The sequence below is a fragment of the Sceloporus undulatus genome, chromosome 8, assembly GCF_019175285.1.
Source record: "Sceloporus undulatus isolate JIND9_A2432 ecotype Alabama chromosome 8, SceUnd_v1.1, whole genome shotgun sequence".
NCBI classification, from domain to species: domain Eukaryota; kingdom Metazoa; phylum Chordata; class Lepidosauria; order Squamata; family Phrynosomatidae; genus Sceloporus; species Sceloporus undulatus.
This window is the reverse complement of record NC_056529.1, coordinates 2,048,318-2,068,571: the sequence shown is the minus strand read 5'-3', so window position 1 is coordinate 2,068,571 and position 20,254 is coordinate 2,048,318. Positions and strand designations below refer to the sequence as shown.

Genomic DNA, 20,254 nt, shown 5'->3' with positions numbered 1-20,254 from the left:
ACAAACACCAAACATTGCTGTGCTTGGAAAGCCCTTTCTCTGTGCTCTTCCATAAGACTGGAGACCCCATCTTCTGCTTTTTCCTTGTGCCAGTGAACTATTAATGCCTTTCATTCTGATTCCTCTCCAACACATTAAGCTTCATAGTAGTGGTGGCCAATGCTCAGCTGGGGCTGGTTGGACGGAAGGAGGGGGTCACAACAGGGGAGGCCAATCGCGTGTTGTTTTGCTACCCAGACCTCTGGCAAATCCCAAGTGCCTCCTCCACAGGTTGAGGAAGGGGCTTGGGATTTAGGAGGGAGAGGCTTCATCTGCTCAAAGAATATGTCTCCCCCCACTTTGTAGCTAAAAAGCAGAGGCAGGTGAGCTGGCCCATTAGAACAGATTGGAACTTATGGCAAATAGCAACTATGCCAAAGCCATGTCAGGTTTCCTAAGATGGAGTGTAGGAACTATGTAAGGAGTAAGGCTAGAGTTTCCTTGGGAGTGATCATGGATTGAACTGTGACACATGTTGGTTTAGGTGCAAAAACATTTTGCTAAAGCCTGTGTGGAAAAGGGGGAAAAAAGAATGTCAATCCTTCATTTGAAAACGGGAATGCCAGCAAGTGATTTGGATCCATCTCTGGCACCTCCTCAGTGTAAACATCTACTTTTCTGCTGTGTTCTTTTGACTCGGTAACACAGAATTTGTAGGAGTTAGCTACTGTGTGGTTTTGTAACCTCCTCTGTCCAGAGCTCTGTGACAATCTCAAAAGTTGTGCTGTTGGCTGGAGCAGGGCTGGGCTCTTGTGTTTCCTCTTGCGCCAGCCTTGGGGATAATGGCGGGGGCTTGCATCATAGTCTGTGCTGCCGATGGTCTTCCATGGTGTTGCCCTGACCATTCATCACACGCTGCTCTCCCTTCATCCTGTCCCATCCATCCCACAGCTAGGCTTGTCTGGCCCCTGGGTCATTCCCCTGATCCGAATGTCCTCTTCTGTTGCAGGGGGAGGCAGAGTCCTCAGTACAAAGCGGTCCAGTTTGCGCGGGGTCCACCAGCTCCCGATGGTGCAGAAGCTGGTGGAGTCTCTGGCCCAGCTGCAAGAGGAGAAGCTGCAGCTGCAGGAGGAGCTGCTCTTGCTGCAGGAGAAACTTTCCGCGCAAGAGAGCAGCCAGCTCACCCAGACGACGCAGCTCCAGAGCCAGGTAGATCTGGGTGGTTTTCTCTTGGAGCCTCCTGCTCATGGCCCAGGGACTGCCACAGGGACCTTCCAGGGCTGCACAGATTACAACTCCCCCCCCTAAAAATCGGGTGGTGGCAATAGGAAGTCTTATTTTTGGGGTAATAGAGCCCACAGGTTGACCACCTCATCTTTCCTTTTGCAGCAACAAGGCCTCTGCCTCATGAAGCATATGGCCTTCATTGCAGGCTGCTTGACTTGTGCACTCACCAAACTAGCTGTAGCCAAGCACTTGCTGCCATAATGCAATGCTTCCAAGATGCATTGACAGGCGCCTTGATTTTTGCAGAAGGAATGTACATGATGCATCTTCCATCCCTGCAGCTGCTTTTCCTCTGACAGTTGTCACCAGTGGGGAAAAGAGTCATCTTGGAAGCCAGGGAATTGTGTGTGTTCCTCTTGGCTCCCCAGCTGATTTGTGGGGCAAACTAGGTGGGGTCCTACCAGCTTCTTGGAGCTACTCAAAGCAAAGTTTAATTGACCCTAGGGCCCCCCAGGATGGTCTCTCCAGTGCCCTTCTTTTCCATTTTCAAAGTGCTGTTTCAATCAACTTTTTTTGTCTTGGCAGACAGAGAGCCTGAAGGGTCAACTCCTGGAGCAAGCGCAGGAAATGAACAGGCTTCATTCTGTGTTGGTGAGTGTTGTCTCTTCATCTCTGGCATCACATAAAGTCTTCCAGCCGGTTTGCATTGGAAAAGGCTGATGAGGAAGAATGAGAAACAGCCTTCTAAGCCAATTTCATATACATCTAGGCTGCAACCACAGACAGAGAAAGTAATTTGCCCAGGACTAGCCGTTCCTAGATGCTTAGGACTCCTGGTGTGTGTCTGTGCATGTTGTGAGTTCCTGAAATCTTTATATTAATTGACAGTTTTGCATTTTTAAATAGTAAGGAAGGGCTGGTGCTCTTGGCGCTGACCAAGGAATGAGTTAAGTGGCCTTTGCATTATGTATGCAGATCTAGAGCAAATGCTGTTTATTGTGGCAGGCAAGTTGTGGCTGCATCTTCGTCTCACAGCCGGCATTGAGCAGGCAGCTGGGCAGATGATCTCCAACATCCTTCCCATGTGTACAAGTCTGAACCATGTTGACCTGTTTTAATAAGATTGATTTTCTTCCCTAAGGCTCAAAAGGCTCCATTCTAAACAGCCTCTCTCCTGAAATTTATTTTATTTATTTCCGGACTTTACATTTTTCCTTTTTGTTCATGTCTTCTTCCTATCTGTTTGGTTTGTTCTGCATTCTGGTTCCCACTTGTTTGAATGGTTAATCCTGCTGTTGAGCAGATGTTCCATAAGCATCCATAATTCATACTTGATCTTTTGTGACCGGTTTGCCATGAGTCCTTCCTTTTTAACTCCTCTCCGAGGGCATGCCAGCTACATCAGCAGCAGAGATGACAGCCTTTGCCAGTAGTGTCATTTTCCCCCCTATAAAAAGGCAGGGCTTGTCTTTTGGTAAACACAGTTCCCTCCTTCTGGTTATCTTTCTTTGATATAGAAGAGGAGGAGGAGTGCGTGTCTTGCCTGGAGCTGCCAGAAATGTGTGGCTGCTGCCATTTTCATAGAATCTAGAGCTCTTTGGAGGAGAAAAATGGTTGGAAGAAGAGTGTCTATGAACAGCAGGAACAAAATGCACCAACAATCTGCATTGGCAAAGCATACACAGGAAGCTCAGTGAATACCTAAATACCTATGCTGTCAATATGTTAATATAACAATAGCAATACCTTATATAATGCAAAAAAGCAATTGCACAAATGATAAAGGTGTGAGTGCCAGCGTCAGGGTGGGGACGCAGGAAGGCAGTCATTAACTCACTCACAGGCACCGCTTGCCTTCCTTGATCAGTTCCTCTCATTTATTGGGAATCGTTTCCACGTCGTTCGCATTTCAGTGCAGCTGTTGAGTCATGAAATTCTTCCTTTCTTGCAACGGAGGGATCTTTGTCTGAGATCTTTGCAGGCTCTCACGATGTCTTCCAAAGATAGCATGGCTGCAACTCCCTCGCAGCCTAGATGATCTTTATAAGGAGCATAGTATTCCACAATGCTCTTGCTCATATCTCCACGCCTAAACAGAAAAGAGAGGCAGCACGCATTGCGTCACTTAAAAAGTGCATTTGCTTTCAATTGGGCTCAGCCAAGCGAATATTACAAACATTAAATGCATTGAACATGAATACTGCTACATCAAGATATGCAAAGCGAGAACTGTTCTGTGGATTGCAATTCAGCGGCCCTTTGTTCAGATTAAAATTTGCACGCAATAGACACACACGCCTCTTTGCAAGTCAGATCTGTGGAGATGAAAGGATTGTGGTTCTTACAGGGAAGATTTTTACAGGGTGCTTGTGACTTTTTAAAAGGGCTTTATAAATATATTGGTATGGATTTGGGGAAAGGAGTGTGGTATGGTGATTTGATGTTGGATTAAGAGAGCTGGGTTCAAATCCCTGCTTAGCCACAGAATAATTTTGGTTGACTTTGGGCAAGTCCTGCTTTTTCAGCCTGAGAGGAAGGCAATGATGCCAAGCCTCCTCTAAATAACAAATCTTGCCAAGGAAACCTCAGATAGGATAAGGTCGCCATAAGTCAGAGCACTGACCTAAAGGCACGTAACAACAAATTAATAGGAATAGATAGGCAACGGTGCTGTTGTATTAAGAGGCAGGGCACCTGTAACCTTCCAGATACTGATGGACTGACCATTTGGAGTCCAGCTGGCTGGAATCACAGTAGTTAAGAACGATGGGAGTTGCAGTGTCACAACATCTAACGGGGCACTGGTTCTCCATCCCTTTCTCGGTTCTCTAGAGTAAGTGCACATATAACTTCTGCAGATCGATAGCTGTTACTTCTTCTGCTAGAGCAGTGTGTTTGGGGTCATCAGTCCATTTGGGAGTTACACTCTCTCTTGCAGTCAGTGATGTGGGATGGAAGATTTCCTAGTGCTGTGACTTTTATGGGATTCAATAGGGGACTTGGGGAGTCAAAGTGTTCATGGCGCATATGTTCCTCTTGCTCGCTCTGTCCTCAGGGTGGCACAGACCTGGAGAAGCACAGGGACCTTCTGGTTGCTGAAAACTTACGTCTGAAGCAAGAGGTGAAGATGTGTGAGGCACAACTGCAGGAGTTCCGGAAGCAGCCGCCAGTGAAGTGTGTGGGATGTGAGCACAGCCAGGTAAAGAACATCTCCCTCCTTCAGAAGGCCTTCTCACCCGTCAGTCACAGCTCCATCCCAGTCAGAAAAGAGTCTTGACAGTAGTCTTCTGTGGGGAGCGCTCAAGGGAGACCCACCTGGACGCCTCATTAGATCCTCAGCTAAGACCTTCCTCTCCCAACAGCCATTCTGTTCTTCATGTTCTTTTAGTTGATTGATTTGTTCTTAATTGTTTTTAGATTTGTGATTTTATTATTTAACCTGCCCTAAGGGCCTTACCACTTGAGAGTAGTGCAGAAAGCCTGTTTAAACGGTCAGGCGCTGCTCCCGGAGGCATCTGGGAAGAGAAATTCACACACAAACCTCATTTTTAGAAAGAATAGGGTGAGTGGTCTGCATGGGCCAAGAGCCACATAAACAACTTTGAGGCAGCACTTGTGTCCACTCTAGTTTGATAGAAATAGCAAATAGGTTTGATCCTATTTAAGCAATTTTTTATTGTTTTAATCTGGAATGGTTTTGCATTGTTGTTATTCATATGCCACCCTGAGATCCCAAGACCAAAGAATGGGATATGAACGCTTTATTAATTGACCGATGCGCCCTTTGGTTCCCTGGTGGCGCAGGAGAACATGGTGCTGCAGGAGACGCTGTCCCGGCTGAGGCAGGAGGCCGAGGAGGTGAAGGGGCGCCTCTCTGAGCTGGACCTGGAAGTGGAGCAGAAGACGAACCGCTTGGCAGAGGTAGAGCTGCGGCTGAAGGACTCCCTGGCTGAGAAGGCGGAGGAGGAGGAGCGGCTGAGCCGGAGGCTGCGGGACAGTCAGGAGACCATTGCCAGCCTCAAAGCCCAGCCCCAGCAGATCAAGGTGAGGCCGCTGGGTGCAAGGGACACCTGGGAGAGGCTCTCGTGGCCCCTTTGCTCAGGCCATGTGTCCTCAGGAGAGAGCTTCTGTCCACACTCCTTGGGAAGTTCTTGCAGGAGCCACCTGGGCTTAAATTGTGGCGGGGTGCTTTCCATCCCTCAGTACGTCATCCGGACTGTGGAAGTGGAGTCCTCAAAGACCAAGCAGGCCCTCTGCGAAGCCCAGTCCCGGAACCAGTACCTGCAGGACCAGGTGGGGATGCAAAGGCAGGTGCTGAAGGAGATGGAGCAGCAGTTGCAGAGCTCGCAGAAGGTGGCCACTCAGCTCAGAGCGCAGGTGGGTTGCTGATGGGAACGTGGGCAGCGGGGATGCAGGCAACCAGACCAGGCTGCCTTAGGCAGCTGGATGGAAGGAAGGTGCGTGAGAGCCCTTCCAGGGTGCTTCTTTGCTCTCTGGGCAGTGGAAGCCTGGAGGACAGTTGCATCAGTCCTCTCCTCCCATTCCTACCCTCTGCTTCCAGACTGCCAGCTCCTGGTGTTAGAGTGTGCACTGCTTTAAACACTTCTAGATTATTCTAAATCATGTAATGTGTCATTATTGCTTCTACTCAACCCTGAAGCGTAGGGCAGGATATAATTATTCTAAGAAATAACTAATAAAGCATACTGCTGACTGAAGGCATTCTGTAGCAGTTGCTGCTTACTGGAGGTTTTCTTTGGTAAGCAAAAAGAGGGACAGGACTGTGGGAGAAATGTGCCTTGCACAAGGGAAGCCTCGCTTGTACACTCCCAATCCCTCAAGGAGCTACCCAGGCCCCTGCTATGGAGACGCAGGGAAGGAAAGAGGGTCCCTTCGTTCCAACAGGGTTCATGCACTCTTTTTCTAGGTTATGATGTACGAGTGTGAACTGGAACAGGCTCATGAAGAGATGCAGAACATGGAGGAGGACAAGAACCGAGCCATCGAAGAAGCGTTTTCTCGAGCCCAAGTGGAAATGAAAGCTGTTCATGAGAACTTGGCTGGTGAGTCGCTTCCATCAAGCAGGGAAAGGTTTTACTGGGAAGTCTGGCTGAGCCTCCAAGAGGCCGCTGCCTTTTCGGCTTTGGTGGTTCTTCTGCAGTGGTTCTTTTGGAGGCTCTTGCTGAAAGAGACAAAGTGGATGAAAGCGACGCAGGTGCTGGTGGATGTCCCTTATGAGGATGATGCTTTGTTTGCTTCTCTATAGGGGTGCGGACAAACCTCCTGACGCTCCAGCCAGCGCTTCGGACCCTCACCAGCGACTATAACAGCCTCAAGCGACAGGTCCGAGATTTCCCCCTTCTTCTCCACGAAGCTCTCCAGAGCGCCAAGTCAGAGGTCAGTCCAGCAGCAGTAGCATTGTTCTTACACACCTTACGTTAAAATCTCAGCCATGGGAATGGACCTGGAAAGTACCGTTTTTGTAATGTGTTGAGGAAATGTGGGGCCAGGATTCAGACTTTATGAGAATGAGAATCTCTACCTCCCCACTTGGTGCTAACTCTTTTGGTCCTTTCTCAAAGATTGGGCAAGCCATTGAAGAAGTTAACTGTACGAATCAGGAGCTTCTGAGAAAGTACCGCCGGGAACTGCAGCTCCGGAAAAAGTGTCACAATGAACTGGTGCGGTTGAAAGGTCTGTTCATCTCATCTCTACATTGTTTCTTTTGCATGCTGGAAGTGATGTACCCCAGTTCTCAAAGGAGCTCTTTACTTTTTGTTGAAGCTGAATATCTTACATGAAAATACCTCTGTGCAACACTGCTGTCTTTGCCCTTCATGAAGCAAAGTACACACACACAGCAACCACAGAAGGCCTGGCTGAGTGATCACAAAGACACAAACAGTTGATAGAAGCTTCTACTTTTTAAAAGCCCACGCAAGCAGGCAGCAGTTGCTATATTCTGGCTATGCAACCTGCATAAATGTTCTTGCACATGCAAAAATTGTCTGAAGACCCACAGAAAATAATTCCCATGTCTTGCGGGTGAGAAAAAGAAAGCTAGTGGTTTCCTATGATTGCTTGAAAGAATGAGACCTTTTTTGGGGGGGGGGGGGGGGGAGCAGAGGGATCAGCCGACTCTCTTGGCCCTGAAGGTGAATGCTATTGAGAGTTGGGTTAGGCTTCAGGATAGAAAGAGGAGCTTTGTTGTTCTTTCTCTGGCAAACCTGAATCCAGGCCATTAAATTGGAAAGCAAAGATTTGAACCTTGGCTTCTCCCCAAATGCTGTAGGGGAAAAGGTTCTTTTGGAATAGCCCAGGGAGGTGACAGAAAACCACTCTTCCTCTGCAGTTCTTTTTAGAGAGAGTTGTTGGCAGTCCTCAGATTGATCAGATTCTGTCTTTTTCTTTTCAAGGCAACATCCGAGTGTTCGGCCGTGTTCGGCCAATAAGCAAAGAAGATGGAGAAGGTCCCGAAGCTGCCAACGCTGTGACGTTTGACCCCGATGACGACGCCATCCTTCACCTCATGCACCGAGGGAAGCTGATCTCCTTCGAATTGGACAAGGTTTTCCCTCCAGAAGCAACCCAAGAAGATGTAAGTCCAGCCCTGGGGGTTCTGGGAGCTTTCTTGTAAATGTCCGCTGGGCAAGAGAGGGCCTGGAAGGAACTGTGGGGAAGCGCTTCTGCTAGGGACAACAAGGATAGGTTGCCCGTCCGTTTTTCCCTTTGCCTCACTCTCTGTATATCAAGAGGCTGTGACTGAGCTTAGTTTTGACAGACCCAACCGCTGAGCATCAGCAGGGGATCACATTGATAATGCCTCTCACACACTTTGTCTCCCAAAGGTCTTCCGGGAAGTGCAAGCTCTGATCACTTCTTGCATCGATGGTTACAACGTGTGTATCTTTGCCTACGGACAGACAGGTGCTGGCAAGACATACACAATGGAGGTGAGCTTTCCGCCTGTCTTCTACTTTCATGTTCTTGGCTTTTTCTGCTCAGTTTTTGGAGCGCATACGCACACCCCCGGGTTTATTATAGCTCATACAAAATACTGGTGCTCAACAGTTGCTGGAGGGCCATTTTTTTTGTTATAAAAACCAGTGTGCAAATAATATTTTTAGTTCCTTAAAAAAACAGAAGCAGCATAACAATATTAAAACACAAAACCCAAAAGCATGGGAAGAATAAAAAGCCACGCTGGCTTTCCCAAGACCGCAGGGAGGCAGTATAAATAGCCACTGGTCTAATGATGTGGCTGGTGGTGTCTGTGAACTTAAAGGGCTTTCTTTAATGCCTCTTTCTTGAATTTACTTTCCCCCAGGGAACTTGTGAAAACCCTGGTATCAACCAGCGAGCCCTGCAACTCCTCTTCTCCGAGGTGCAAGCCAAAGCCTCGGACTGGGAGTACCGGATCACCGTCAGTGTGGCCGAAATCTACAACGAAGCCCTCAGGTAACACCCCCAAAAGAAAAGCACCTTGGACCCTCTAGGGCCTTGGGACCACCGCCCAGAAAAACATCTCAGGGTGGCGGTGGTTTCTCATGTTGGCAATTGCCTTTCTGTCTCCTATCCCCAACCCACATCTGGTCTCTCTCACCTCCTGGCCCCTCTTCCAGAGATCTGCTTGGGAAGGAGCCTCAAGAGAAGCTGGACATCAAACTCTGCCCGGATGGCAGTGGTCAACTCTATGTGCCTGGCCTGACGGAGTTCCCTGTGCATTGCGTGGAAGACATCAACAAGGTGAGAAAGGGGCATGGGAATATCACTCCAGCCAGCAGAAGTGGCCCCACAAAATGGGCTCTTATTTGGCTTGGTCAAGTAGGGCAAGATCCAGAGGCATTTCTTTCCCTGCCACCACCATAAGGATTCTTGTCCCATGTGGAATTTCCTTCAGTCCCCACATTTCTGTTCTGTTCACACACAGAACTCTTCTATTTGCAGTGTTTGCCTTATTCCCTTATCGGCTCCTTTGCTTTGGAGGCCTAAACTGTACAGTGGTACCCCGGGATACGAAATACCCACGTTACGAAATTTCCGGGATATGAAAAAATCCCATAGGAAATAACTGTTCCGGGTTACGAAGGTTTTTTCGGGTTACGAAAAAAAATTTGGTGCTTTTTGGCGCTATTTCACACGAAATCGCGGCTTTTCCCCATTAGCGCCTATGGGTTTTCGGCTTGCGAAGGCTTTTTGGGTTACGAAAGCGGCGGCGGAACGAATTAATTTCGTAACCCGAGGGAGCACTGTATCTCTAAATTCTCAACTGAAGGTTTACGTTTCTGCAGTGCTAGAGATTCAGAGGCCAAAGGAAAGTGTCATGGGGGGCACAGTTCTTATTTGAGCGGGGCAAAGAGCTAGCTTGATGTGGTTTGAGCATTAGACTACCACTCTGGGGAAAAGGGTTCAAATCCCTGCTTAGCCATTGGAAACTCACTGAGTGATTTTTGGGCAAGTCACACACACACATCCCAGAGGGACACCAAGGCAGCAAACCCCCTCACAACAAATCTGGCAAAGAAAACCCCGTGATAGGGTTGCCTTATGGTTACCATAAGTCAGAAGTGACTTGAAGGCATGCAGAAACAACATGGCTTCTTCTTCGTGGTCTCTGCGAATCATACAAATGGGTTTCACTGCGCCTGCGCAGTGCTGCTCGGAACCTACTGGAATCACTGTGCAGAGCTCACTCTGCACACATTGCAACTTTTTGGCGGTAACTCCGCCCACCCGTTATAAGGCCCCTGCCTTCCCGCTCTTTCCCCAGTTCCTTTTTTCCGCCGCGCTAGCTGCTTCAGAGGAACCTTCGCTTGCTTTGCTTGCTAGGAATCACTTTCGTTTTTGACTCCTTAGACTTTGAGATGCCTGCGGCTTTCAAGAAGTGCGACATTTGCAAGGGCAAAATGCCCGTCCAGGATCCGCACTCTACCTGCCTGCTCTGCCTTGGTCCAAGCCACGACCCAAAGGCCTGCGCACTCTGCAGATCCCTCTCTTCCCAGGCCCGGAAAAACCGTGAGTCCCGGCTTACTTCGGCGATTGCCCTGGGAAAGCTGCAAGAAAGAGGTTCGCGGTCCTCTTCTGTCCCGCCTCTGGGGCCCCCCGCTGCATCCTCTCGAGCAAGTGTCTCCAGCGTGGGATCGGGAAGAGCCGCCTTCCCCAGCGTGGTGTGTGTCCCGGCCGGGACCCCTTCCACCACCGCCGATGTGGCCCGTGGCTCTAAACCGCCCAGTGCCACCGACAAACCCTCCAAGCGCCCCCATAAACCATCGGGGACTGAGGGTACCGAACGGGCCTCCAAGCCAAAGGAGGGAGCGGAGGGCCCCCGTTCGAAGGAGGCTTCCAAGCCAGAGGACCATCTCGCCTCGCCTGCATCCTCCAAGGCATCCAAGGGACCGGGGCCTTCCTCATCAGCGGCGGCCGCTGTTCTCTTGGATCTCCCTGACAACCCATTCTTCCCTTTGGAGGAGACTCCTAAGACCGGGAAGAAGAGGCACCGTGACAAGGCTGATCGTGATTCGGCCTCTAAAAAGGCTAAGTCCTCCAAGGAGAGACCAAAGGGCAAAGAGCGCTCCCCCTCCAGACGGGCTCGCGCCCCCGCCTTGCCAGCTCCATGCCAGGAGCCAACGTCGGTAGACCAGGGAGCCTCGGTCACGGCCCTACCTCCGCCGACCATGGACTTCACCCACGGTACGGGGGATGCTGAACCCCCTCGCTCCCTGGGGCATCGCTCTCCTTCCCATCCCGCAACGGATGATGAAGAGGACTTGCCCCTCACACAGGAGACCCCGGATCTCTTTTTCGACATGCAGTCGCGCCGCTACTACATGTCCGTGCCGGAGGACAGGGCCATGAGGGAGTTTACCAAGGTAAACCCCCATCCCTCAGACCGAGCCGAACCGGCCAAGTTGGTCCCCAGAGCATCGATCTGCGAGAGACTACCTTCTCCATCCCGTAGACGTGACAGGTCGCCGTCTCCACCTCGTAGACGTGAGAGATCGCCGTCCCCAACCCGCAGGCGCTCCCGGTCCTCAGTAGACTTCGCCCGCCCGAGATCCCAGGTCAGGTTGAATGATCCTCTCTCTTCCGATCTGGACTCTGACGACGAACCATTGCCGCCTTCAGAGGCGCCCTCGGACGAGGATGTCCTCTCGGGTTCAGCCTCCCCTCAGAGGATGCATAACCCAGAGCCGGCTTCGCCGTCGGACGACGTCAGGGCCTTTACAGAACACGTGGTCAGGATGTCAAGGGCCCTCGACATCCAGCTCGCATCTGCGGAAGACGACGCTGAGGACCCGGTGGAGCGTCGAGTACATGGACGAGTTCCCACTCCACCATGTCTGCCTCTCCTGCCTTCTCTCCAGACTATCGTCAAGAAGTCTTGGGACTCTCCGGCCACCCTATCGGCACCCTCCCGCAAGGTCCAGGCGCTCTATAGGGTCGCCCCGGCGAGTTGCTCCTGGTTGGCAGAACACCCTAGGCCGAACTCGGCCATTGTTGAGGGAGCCCAGCACAGCTTCGTTCCGAAGCAGGCCACCTCCCCTGTCGACCGAGAGGCAAAGAAGGTAGACGGACTGGCCAAAAAGGCTTATTCGGCATCGGCTCTTGGGATCAAGGCCGCGAATTATACCGCCTGCATGGGGGCCTACATCCAGACCCTCATGGAACGGATCTCCCCCCTGGTCCCGGACGTCCCGGATGACATCCAGAGACAGCTGGTGGAGATCAAAGACGAGGCCCACTCCATCGGAAGCTGGCTAATCACCACTTCCAGGAACATGGTGGACTGCTCCGGGAGGTCCATGTCTGCGGCCATGGCTCTTCGGCGCCACGCATGGCTGAGGGCCTCCGATCTCAACCCCACGGTCAGAGCGGCCATCGAGGACATGCCCCTCGACGGGACTGGCCTCTTCCACGCCGAGACCGACGACCGCCTGAACCGCAAGTTCAGGATGAAGGCGGCGGCCAAGAAGCACGGCATGTCCTCAGCACCGGCTTCTCCGTTCCCGAAGCGACAACGCCCGTGGCAGCCGCAAGGTCAGTCACAAGGGACCTTCTCCCGGGACCGACAGCCCCAACACCAAGGCTCTCAGAGACAGCGCTTCCCCTCGCAGTCTTCCTCCTCCTCTGGCCGTCGCAACTTCCTGCCGCGGTACCGCAAGTCCCGCCGCCAGGATACCGACCAGGGGAAGAAGAGAGCCTGAAGGGACGCAGCGCGCTTCGTCCCTTCCTCACCCATCCTTTTTCTGGACATCTTGAGGCCCTATGCTAACACCTGGGCCTCTATAACATCGGACTCGTGGGTTCTTAACATCGTCCGTAGGGGTTATGCCCTCGAGTTCCAAGAGCTCCCTCCAACTGGAGCCTTCATGTCCACTCCCCCCTCGGACACCCTTCTCGACGAAGTGCGCACATTGCTTGCTAAGGGAGCAATCTCCCTTTTGCCGCCCGACCAACATCCTCGGGCCTTTTTTTCCAGATACTTCACTGTACCTAAAACGGATGGGGGCATCAGGCCCATCCTAGACTTGAGACAAGTGAACTTGTTTTTGGACTATCGTCGTTTCCGAATGGTAACCTTGGCCTCCATTCTGCCTCTCCTCCACCAGGGCCTGTGGTTCGCGACTGTCGACCTGAAGGACGCCTATTTCCACATTGGGATCCGGGAGTCCCACAGGAGATTCCTCGCCTTCGCTGTCGGCTCCGTCTCGTACCACTACAACGTGCTTCCGTTCGGCTTGGCCACGGCCCCACGAGTCTTCACGAAGTGCATGGCTCCAGTGGTGTCATACCTTCATCAGAAGGGCTTCATGGTCTTTCCTTACCTGGACGATTGGCTGTTCGCAGCCGAATCCCAGGACGAGTTACAGGAGGCAGTCTCATTCGCCTTACAGCTCTTCGACTCCCTCGGGCTGGTGGTCAACAGGGAAAAGTCCCACTTCACACCAACCAGACAGGTCAAGTTCATCGGGGCCATCCTCGACTCCGAGAACTGCCTAGCCTTCCTCCCTCCCGACCGCTTTCGGGCCCTGACGTCATCCCTCAGGCCTTGCATCTCCCACAGAAGGGTAAGAGCCAGAGATGTCCAAGTCGCCCTGGGCCACATGGCATCGACGACATTCGTCACTCCCTGGGCAAGACTGCGTCTTCGTCCGCTCCAATCCTGGTTCCTCTCCGTCTTCTCTCCGCTAGAGGACCCGCCTTCAAAGTGGCTCACGGTACCCAGACCTATAGCCGCTTCCCTCAGATGGTGGCTACACACCTCCAACGTCTGCACCGGGATGCCTTTCCATCAGCCCCAGACACAACTGACGCTGACAACAGATGCATCCCTGGAGGGATGGGGCGCCCACCTGCTCGACCTTGTCGTCAAGGACAGGTGGTCCGCACCAGACAAGCTCCTCCACATCAACGCCTTGGAGATGCTCGCAGTGGAGAAGGCCTTGAGGGCGTTCGAGTACGCTGTCTCAGGGAGAGTGGTCCTCCTCAGGACGGACAACACCACCGTGATGTACTACATCAACAAACAAGGTGGCACCAGGTCCAGGACCCTGCTCGACCTCACGCTCCGTATCTGGGACTGGTGCATTCAGAGGCGCATACTCCTCCAGGCAATTCACCTTCCCGGAGAGGACAACGACCTGGCAGACCGCCTCAGCAGATCTCCATCGGTGTGCCACGAGTGGAGGCTACATCCCGAGACGGTCAGCGACCTCTTCGACCGGTGGGGAACCCCCCGGATCGATCTCTTCGCGACCAGATGGAACAGCCACTGTCCCCAGTTCTGCTCCAGAAAGCGATTCGACGGATCCCTCGGAGACGCATTCGCTTTCCTCTGGACGGGGGAGCTACTCTACGCCTTCCCTCCGTTCCCTCTCATCATCAGGGTGGTGTCCAAGATGACAACGGACCGCTCCCACGCGATCCTGATCACCCCGTGGTGGCCGAGACAACCGTGGTTCGCATCCCTTCTCCACCTCTCCGGGAGATGCTTCCTCCGTCTCGACCCGCGTCCGGACCTGTTGTCGACCCAGGACGGACGGATTCTCCACCCGGACATCGAGAGCCTGCCGCTGGTGGCCTGGAGGATCCGGCCCTAACCGCCTTGCCGGAGTCGGTGAGGACGGTGATCCTGGCTGCCAGAAAACCTTCCACCCAGCGCTCTTATGCCCTGAAATGGAGGAGATTTTGCCTCTTCCTAGACCAAAAGGGCTTGTCTCCTGCACAGGTGTCCACTCCAGTGGTGCTGGAGTTTTTGATGGCGCTTTTGGATGGGGGGCTGGCCCTCACATCCATCAAATGCTATCTATCTGCCATTTGTGCCAAATATCAGTTCGGGGGGAGGGTGTCTTTTTTCAAGGACCCTTTGGTGAAAGGGTTCCTAAAAGGTTGTGCCAACCTATATCCTCCCGTGTTGGTACCAACGCCGGCTTGGAATTTGGAGTCGGTACTGTCCGCTCTCCAATCCAAGCCCTTTGAACCAATGGCCACAGCGGACTTGAGACTGTTGACTTGGAAAACCGCTTTCCTTGTGGCCATCACCTCTGCCCGCCGTGCGGGCGAACTCTGTGCCTTACGGAGGGACCAGCCATTCCTAAGGTTCCACAAAGACAAGGTGGTCCTCCGTACAGACATTACCTTTCTGCCTAAGGTTGTGTCTACCTTTCACATGTGCCAGGACATTGTGTTGCCCACTCTGGCATCCGATCCGACGTCGGATGAAGAGCGACGCTTGCACTCTCTTGATGTCAGGAGGGCGCTCGCGTTTTACCTGGACAGAACTGCTGCCTCCAGTCGGTCCGAGAGACTTTTTCAATGCTACTCGGAACCAAAGAAGGGGTTGCCCGTGTCTACGCAGAGGTTTTCCAAATGGGTGGCTAGCACCATCCACCTCTGCTATGAACTTCTGGGCAAACCTCTCCCTGGCAGGGTTCGGTCACACTCCACAAGGGCTATGGCAGCATCCTCCGCATTCCTGTCTGGGATCCCTCTGGAGGATGTCTGCAAGGCAGCTGTTTGGTCCCAACCTCTAACCTTTATTAAGCACTATAGGTTGGACACCAGGGCCATCCGAGACGCAGCTTTCGGGAGGGCTGTGTTAGTCTCAGGGTTGCATTAGTTGCACTACTGATGTTTTTTGTATTATACAGTTTACACTGTTACACTGTTGAATGTTGATTTGCACAACTCTTATGGGATCGGTCTTGCATGACCTCGGTTCCCTTCTCAGGTTTAGCAAAGTTATTGCTATTTGATCTGTGCATGAACAAAAAGACTGACTCCCTTTGTGGTTCAAGGTGTTTATTGTAATAAATATACCTTTGGTTTACCATAGCTTTGGTTTCAGGACACTCCCTCCGCCTCATACCTTAGCTTGTCAGTCTAAACCCATTTGTATGATTCGCAGAGACCACGAAGAAGAAGTACAGGTTGCTTACCTGTAACGGTGTTTCTTCGAGTGGTCATCTGCGAATACATACAAATCCCACCCGTCCGTCCCCTCAGTGTCCTGCTCACATTGGCTCTCTTTCCATCGCCTGCTTGGCGGAAAAATTGCGGAACTGGGGAAAGAGCGGGAAGGCAGGGGCCTTATAACGGGTGGGCGGAGTTACCGCCAAAAAGTTGCAATGTGTGCAGAGTGAGCTCTGCACAGTGATTCCAGTAGGTTCCGAGCAGCACTGCGCAGGCGCAGTGAAACCCATTTGTATGTATTCGCAGATGACCACTCGAAGAAACACCGTTACAGGTAAGCAACCTGTACTTCAGTTCACTCCTTGCCATAGCTCCCTCCCTGGCAAAATCTTTTTTCCAGGACTGGTTAGAAGGGAAGCTTAAAAGGATAAGCCTCCAAGATTTGGGGATAATATTGAAACAAGGGGCCCTAGGAGCACACTGGGATAACATCGATCCTTCCGCCTTTCTCCCAGGTCTTTGAGTTTGGCCACATCAACCGAGCGACTGAAAGCACCCACCTGAACGAACACAGCTCCCGGTCTCATGCGCTTCTTATTATTACGGTGCGGGGCGTTGATTACAGCACAGGAATACGGACCACAGGTCGGTCTCTCAAGAAGGATCAAGCCAAGGGAGCTGGGGATCTACTCACACTGCTCAACGCAGAGAGAGCCCTGGGCCCTTTGGCTGAGATCCCGTTGGAATTTAAGGGAGTGAATTGTTCGGTTTTCCTAGGCAAGGAATCCTCGGAGGTGACTTTGCCAGTTCCTTCCTCTGAAATATCACCAACAGCACCTGATGTTCTTTGCCATCTATTAAACAGGGCTGACTTGGCTTAGCTTCCAAGAACTGGTGCCTTTAGGGGATTTGCTCCTGCCCTTTTCTGAAAACTGGATATTTTTCAAACTGTATTCCGATGGAATTTTCTTTAAAATGCTGTCAAAGTAGCACTTGATTTTTTTATTGTATTTGTTGCACATTGCCTTGATGTGTTAAGATATGGAAAGCAGTGTAGAGACTTATTCATCAACAATACAGACATAATAGAATAAAATGGGGTTGCTGTACTTGGTACTTTAGCACATCTCTTGGGCATGGCTCTGGCATGAAACACCCACCAGCACAGATGCCCTGGCAGTTCAAGTGTAGCCCTGGAGCACTGGCATTCATGATGGTAGAAAATGACTTTGCCCTCTTAGCAGTTGTGTATCGCAGCATGGGAAATGTTAGGCCAGCTGCTGTTTACCTGCCCTAGGGCCTGGGAGTGAGGAACCGTTCCCTTTTATTGTGCTCAGTAGGCCTGAAAGTGTGGCACTGCCCATGTTTGCTGCCCATTGATGCCAAGTATGTGTGGTGCCTTCTGGGAGGCAGTCTGGGACTTTTGGTTTCCATACACAGACCTGTCAGAGCTTTGGATGAACAGGGAATGGTGCTTCTTCCTAGAGCAGGTTGGCTGAATCTCTGAGGGCATCGCCCCAAACTAAATACTGCTATGTGCTTGAACTCTGGTCCTTTCCCTTCCAGGGAAGCTCAACCTGGTAGACCTGGCCGGTTCTGAGCGTGTGGGGAGATCTGGCGCAGAAGGGAGCAGGTTGCGCGAGGCCCAGTACATCAACAAGTCCCTCTCGGCTTTGGGGGATGTGATCTATGCTCTCCGCTCCCGCCAGGGCCATGTGCCCTTCCGCAACTCCAAGCTGACCTACCTCCTCCAAGACTCCCTCAGTGGAGACAGCAAGACCCTCATGATGGTCCAGGTGGGTCCCTCTGTTTGCATGACTTTCCCCCAGGCAACCAGACTTGGCACATCTCATTTGTGAGCAAATAAATAAAAAATCACGAGTGAGACGTAAGAGCTGCTGATTATCATTTTTGCAAAAATCTGCAGTTTGCTTTGGTTTCTTTGCTTATATTCTTTTTAGAGGCTGGATGGCCATCTGTCAGTGGGGATACTTTAATTGAGAGTTCCTGCATGGCAGAAGAAGGGGTTGGACTGGATCAGGGCCCTTGCGGTCTCTTCCAACTCTATGATTCTAGCACTTAATGCTATTTTGCATGGTTGGGGCAACACCCCTAATCCGTTCACAGCCTAAGAAGACAAAATAAATCAGAGCTAATAAATGTGAAACATCTGTTTTTGGGGGGGTGAGGGGAGATTAAAAGCCCCTCTGTTATCTTGGCCCAGGAGGGGCTCCTCAGAGGGACCAAAGTGGCCCCTTTGTGGCTCCATTTATCTGGTGTTCAGATAATGGTTGCCTTTTTCTACCCAATTTCTTAGGTTTCTCCGGTCGAGAAGAATACAAGCGAGACGCTCTGTTCCCTCAAGTTTGCGGAGCGGGTTCGTTCAGTGGAGCTGGGCCCAGGATCACGGAGGGCAGAATTAGGCTCATGGAACAGTCAGGAACACTTGGAGGTAAGTGGCCCTTGCACATTTCATCCCATTTCTCATCAATACTGTTATCGTTATTGATGTTGCCCCACCAAAACGCATGGTGCTTCGTAGAGGCACAAGAGCAGATTGGTACCAAGAAACCTCCAGGAAAAATTGGAGCCTCAGGACAGCAACTTGTAAAATTGAATGTTGTGGCCTATTCTGATTTATGATGATCCGGCTGTAAGTTAACCGTTATAGTTTCTCCGCCTGCCCATCTCGCTCTTGTCTTTCTCTTCCAAATTGTAGTGCAAAGGTTCTGGGATGTTCCCTTGAGATTGGGAAGCTAAAATGGAGACTCTGCCTGAATGAGATTGAGGTTTACCTTAGTTTCTTGTACCTCCTTCCAGCCCTCCTTTCAGTTGCTTGGTGAAGCCAGTTTGGCCTCCTTCAGTTCATGGAGTCCCACAGGCCTGGTCCTATTCCTTGTTTCTCCTGCTTTCTTCCTTCTGCAGACAGAGCCGTTGGCCGCAGCGCTGCCCTGCATTCGATCCCAGTCTTCTCCTCGAACGGGGCGGTCAAGTTCCCTCCGGGCAAGGCTCCAAACATCTGGTAAGAGTGGCACAGAACGCAATACTCTTTAGAGCTCCTCAGGGCAGCGTAGGAGATTGCATTGCCTCATTTTGAGATACTATCATCTCCTTTTTCTGTGACCTCAAGGAGAGTTGAGCTGAAATCCACAACCAGTGGGTCTCTGTGAATGAAGTGACCAGATGTGGGAGGACTTGGTACCTTCCTGAGGCCAGTAAAGGTTGTGAGAAAGTGGTTGGGCACACAATGGGAGCTGAGGGGCCTTTAAGCAATCTCTGCCACATGCCTCCCTGGAATCATCAAGAATTTGGAGAGTGCAAGGAGAGCATGGCACCCTCTCAACCTGACTCACCCCCCACTTCACCCTTTACTCCCCATGAATTCAGTTATTGTCCCCCTTTGACAGTCGGGAGCCTTCAGCCGCAGTCCTGACAGTCCAAATCCATCCTTAACCATGAGAGTCTGTAGGCTCCTTGTTCACAAGTCTTTCTGGGAAGATGAAGAAATAATGAAGTGCCCCTCAGGCTCATGTCCCAGGGCTATCCTGGTTTCCTCCAGCAGATCAGAATGGCAATTGCCATCTCAGAGAATCCTTCCTTTGTGCCACTGCTGTTAACATGCACCTGCTTCTTTTAACTTAAAAATGGGGGGATGTGTAGCAAATCTCAGCAATCCCATTTGATTTCAGCCTGGAATTAAGAGAGGTTCTGCCTGCCTCCAGGTGAGTGAGCGAGCGATGGCAGGGAGCGCTGGGGCTTGCTTGGCCAAGATGAGAGGGAAGAGGCAGAATGGGGGAGACTTTGGTGCTACTGGGGCCTTGGCTGCAGAATTTTGCACCAAACTGTCTCTGGAAAATGGCACCACATCCCAGACACCCTGCTTTCCATTTTAATGTCAACTTTCAAAGCACATTTGGGTGGCTGACAGTGATGTCAGGAGGTCCTTCCAGCTTTCTAGGGATGGAGATTGTGGGCACCGGGTGATAACTTGCTTCTTTTCTGGTGGGTTGAACTCCCGTTGCCTAATTTGCTGCCTGCTGGTTCACCATTGTTTGTGCAAGAAAGTGAGTGAAACTCTGCAAAAAAGCAACCCAACGTCCAAGACTTGAGGCTGACGATTAATTCTTCACAAAGTAAAAACAGAATTGCACAAAGTAAATGCCTTTGCATATAGTCTGGCAAAGTGGCTTAGAGCACAAGAGGGAGGTTGTGGAAGACACTCAAGGGCACTGTGAGATCTGTCTGCTTCCTGGGCTTCTTTTCCTCCTGCAGCCTCCTTTCCAGATCCAGATGCAGGAACTGCTCCAAAACAACATCTGTGCAGGAATCACTTTGGGTGGCTTGAAGCAGGAACAATGATCAGACAGCTATTTTTGTTTCTGTTCCCCTAGATGGTGGAACATGGCACCCTGAACAAACTCTGAACAAAAGTCCAGGGGACTGATGCTTTAAAGTGGTGTAACATTTTCAACCATTTAAAACTAATTCATGTCAGCACAACATTCTGCACAGAGGGTGTTTTGGGTAAAGCCTGCCAGGCAATCTAGCATGCAGCACATGGTGGTTGGCATTGGCCACAGTGGCACTGGGATGCTGAGCTGTTTTGATCGGCTCTTTCCTGTAAATCCTCTCTCCC

At 51.3% G+C, this 20,254-nt stretch overlaps 1 protein-coding gene across 5 annotated transcripts in view; it reads left to right on the top strand.

Annotated features, from left to right (window-relative positions):
- Positions 1–20,254, top strand: part of KIFC3 (kinesin family member C3) — a 40,519-nt gene that overhangs the window by 19,806 nt on the left and 459 nt on the right. For 3 of the 5 annotated variants that reach the window (XM_042480775.1, XM_042480778.1, XM_042480776.1), the window contains 16 exons: positions 989–1,188; positions 1,792–1,857; positions 4,262–4,405; positions 5,011–5,250; positions 5,410–5,583; positions 6,134–6,269; positions 6,473–6,603; positions 6,789–6,900; positions 7,623–7,804; positions 8,055–8,159; positions 8,534–8,664; positions 8,829–8,952; positions 16,134–16,263; positions 17,185–17,414; positions 17,936–18,070; positions 18,439–18,640. In XM_042480775.1, the coding sequence (XP_042336709.1) occupies positions 989–1,188; positions 1,792–1,857; positions 4,262–4,405; positions 5,011–5,250; positions 5,410–5,583; positions 6,134–6,269; positions 6,473–6,603; positions 6,789–6,900; positions 7,623–7,804; positions 8,055–8,159; positions 8,534–8,664; positions 8,829–8,952; positions 16,134–16,263; positions 17,185–17,414; positions 17,936–18,070; positions 18,439–18,640 (2,442 nt within the window). Of the gene's footprint in view, positions 1–988; positions 1,189–1,791; positions 1,858–4,261; positions 4,406–5,010; positions 5,251–5,409; positions 5,584–6,133; positions 6,270–6,472; positions 6,604–6,788; positions 6,901–7,622; positions 7,805–8,054; positions 8,160–8,533; positions 8,665–8,828; positions 8,953–16,133; positions 16,264–17,184; positions 17,415–17,935; positions 18,071–18,337; positions 18,641–20,254 lie in introns of those variants that run through there. The other 2 variants (XM_042480779.1, XM_042480780.1) reach the window with 2 other exon arrangements.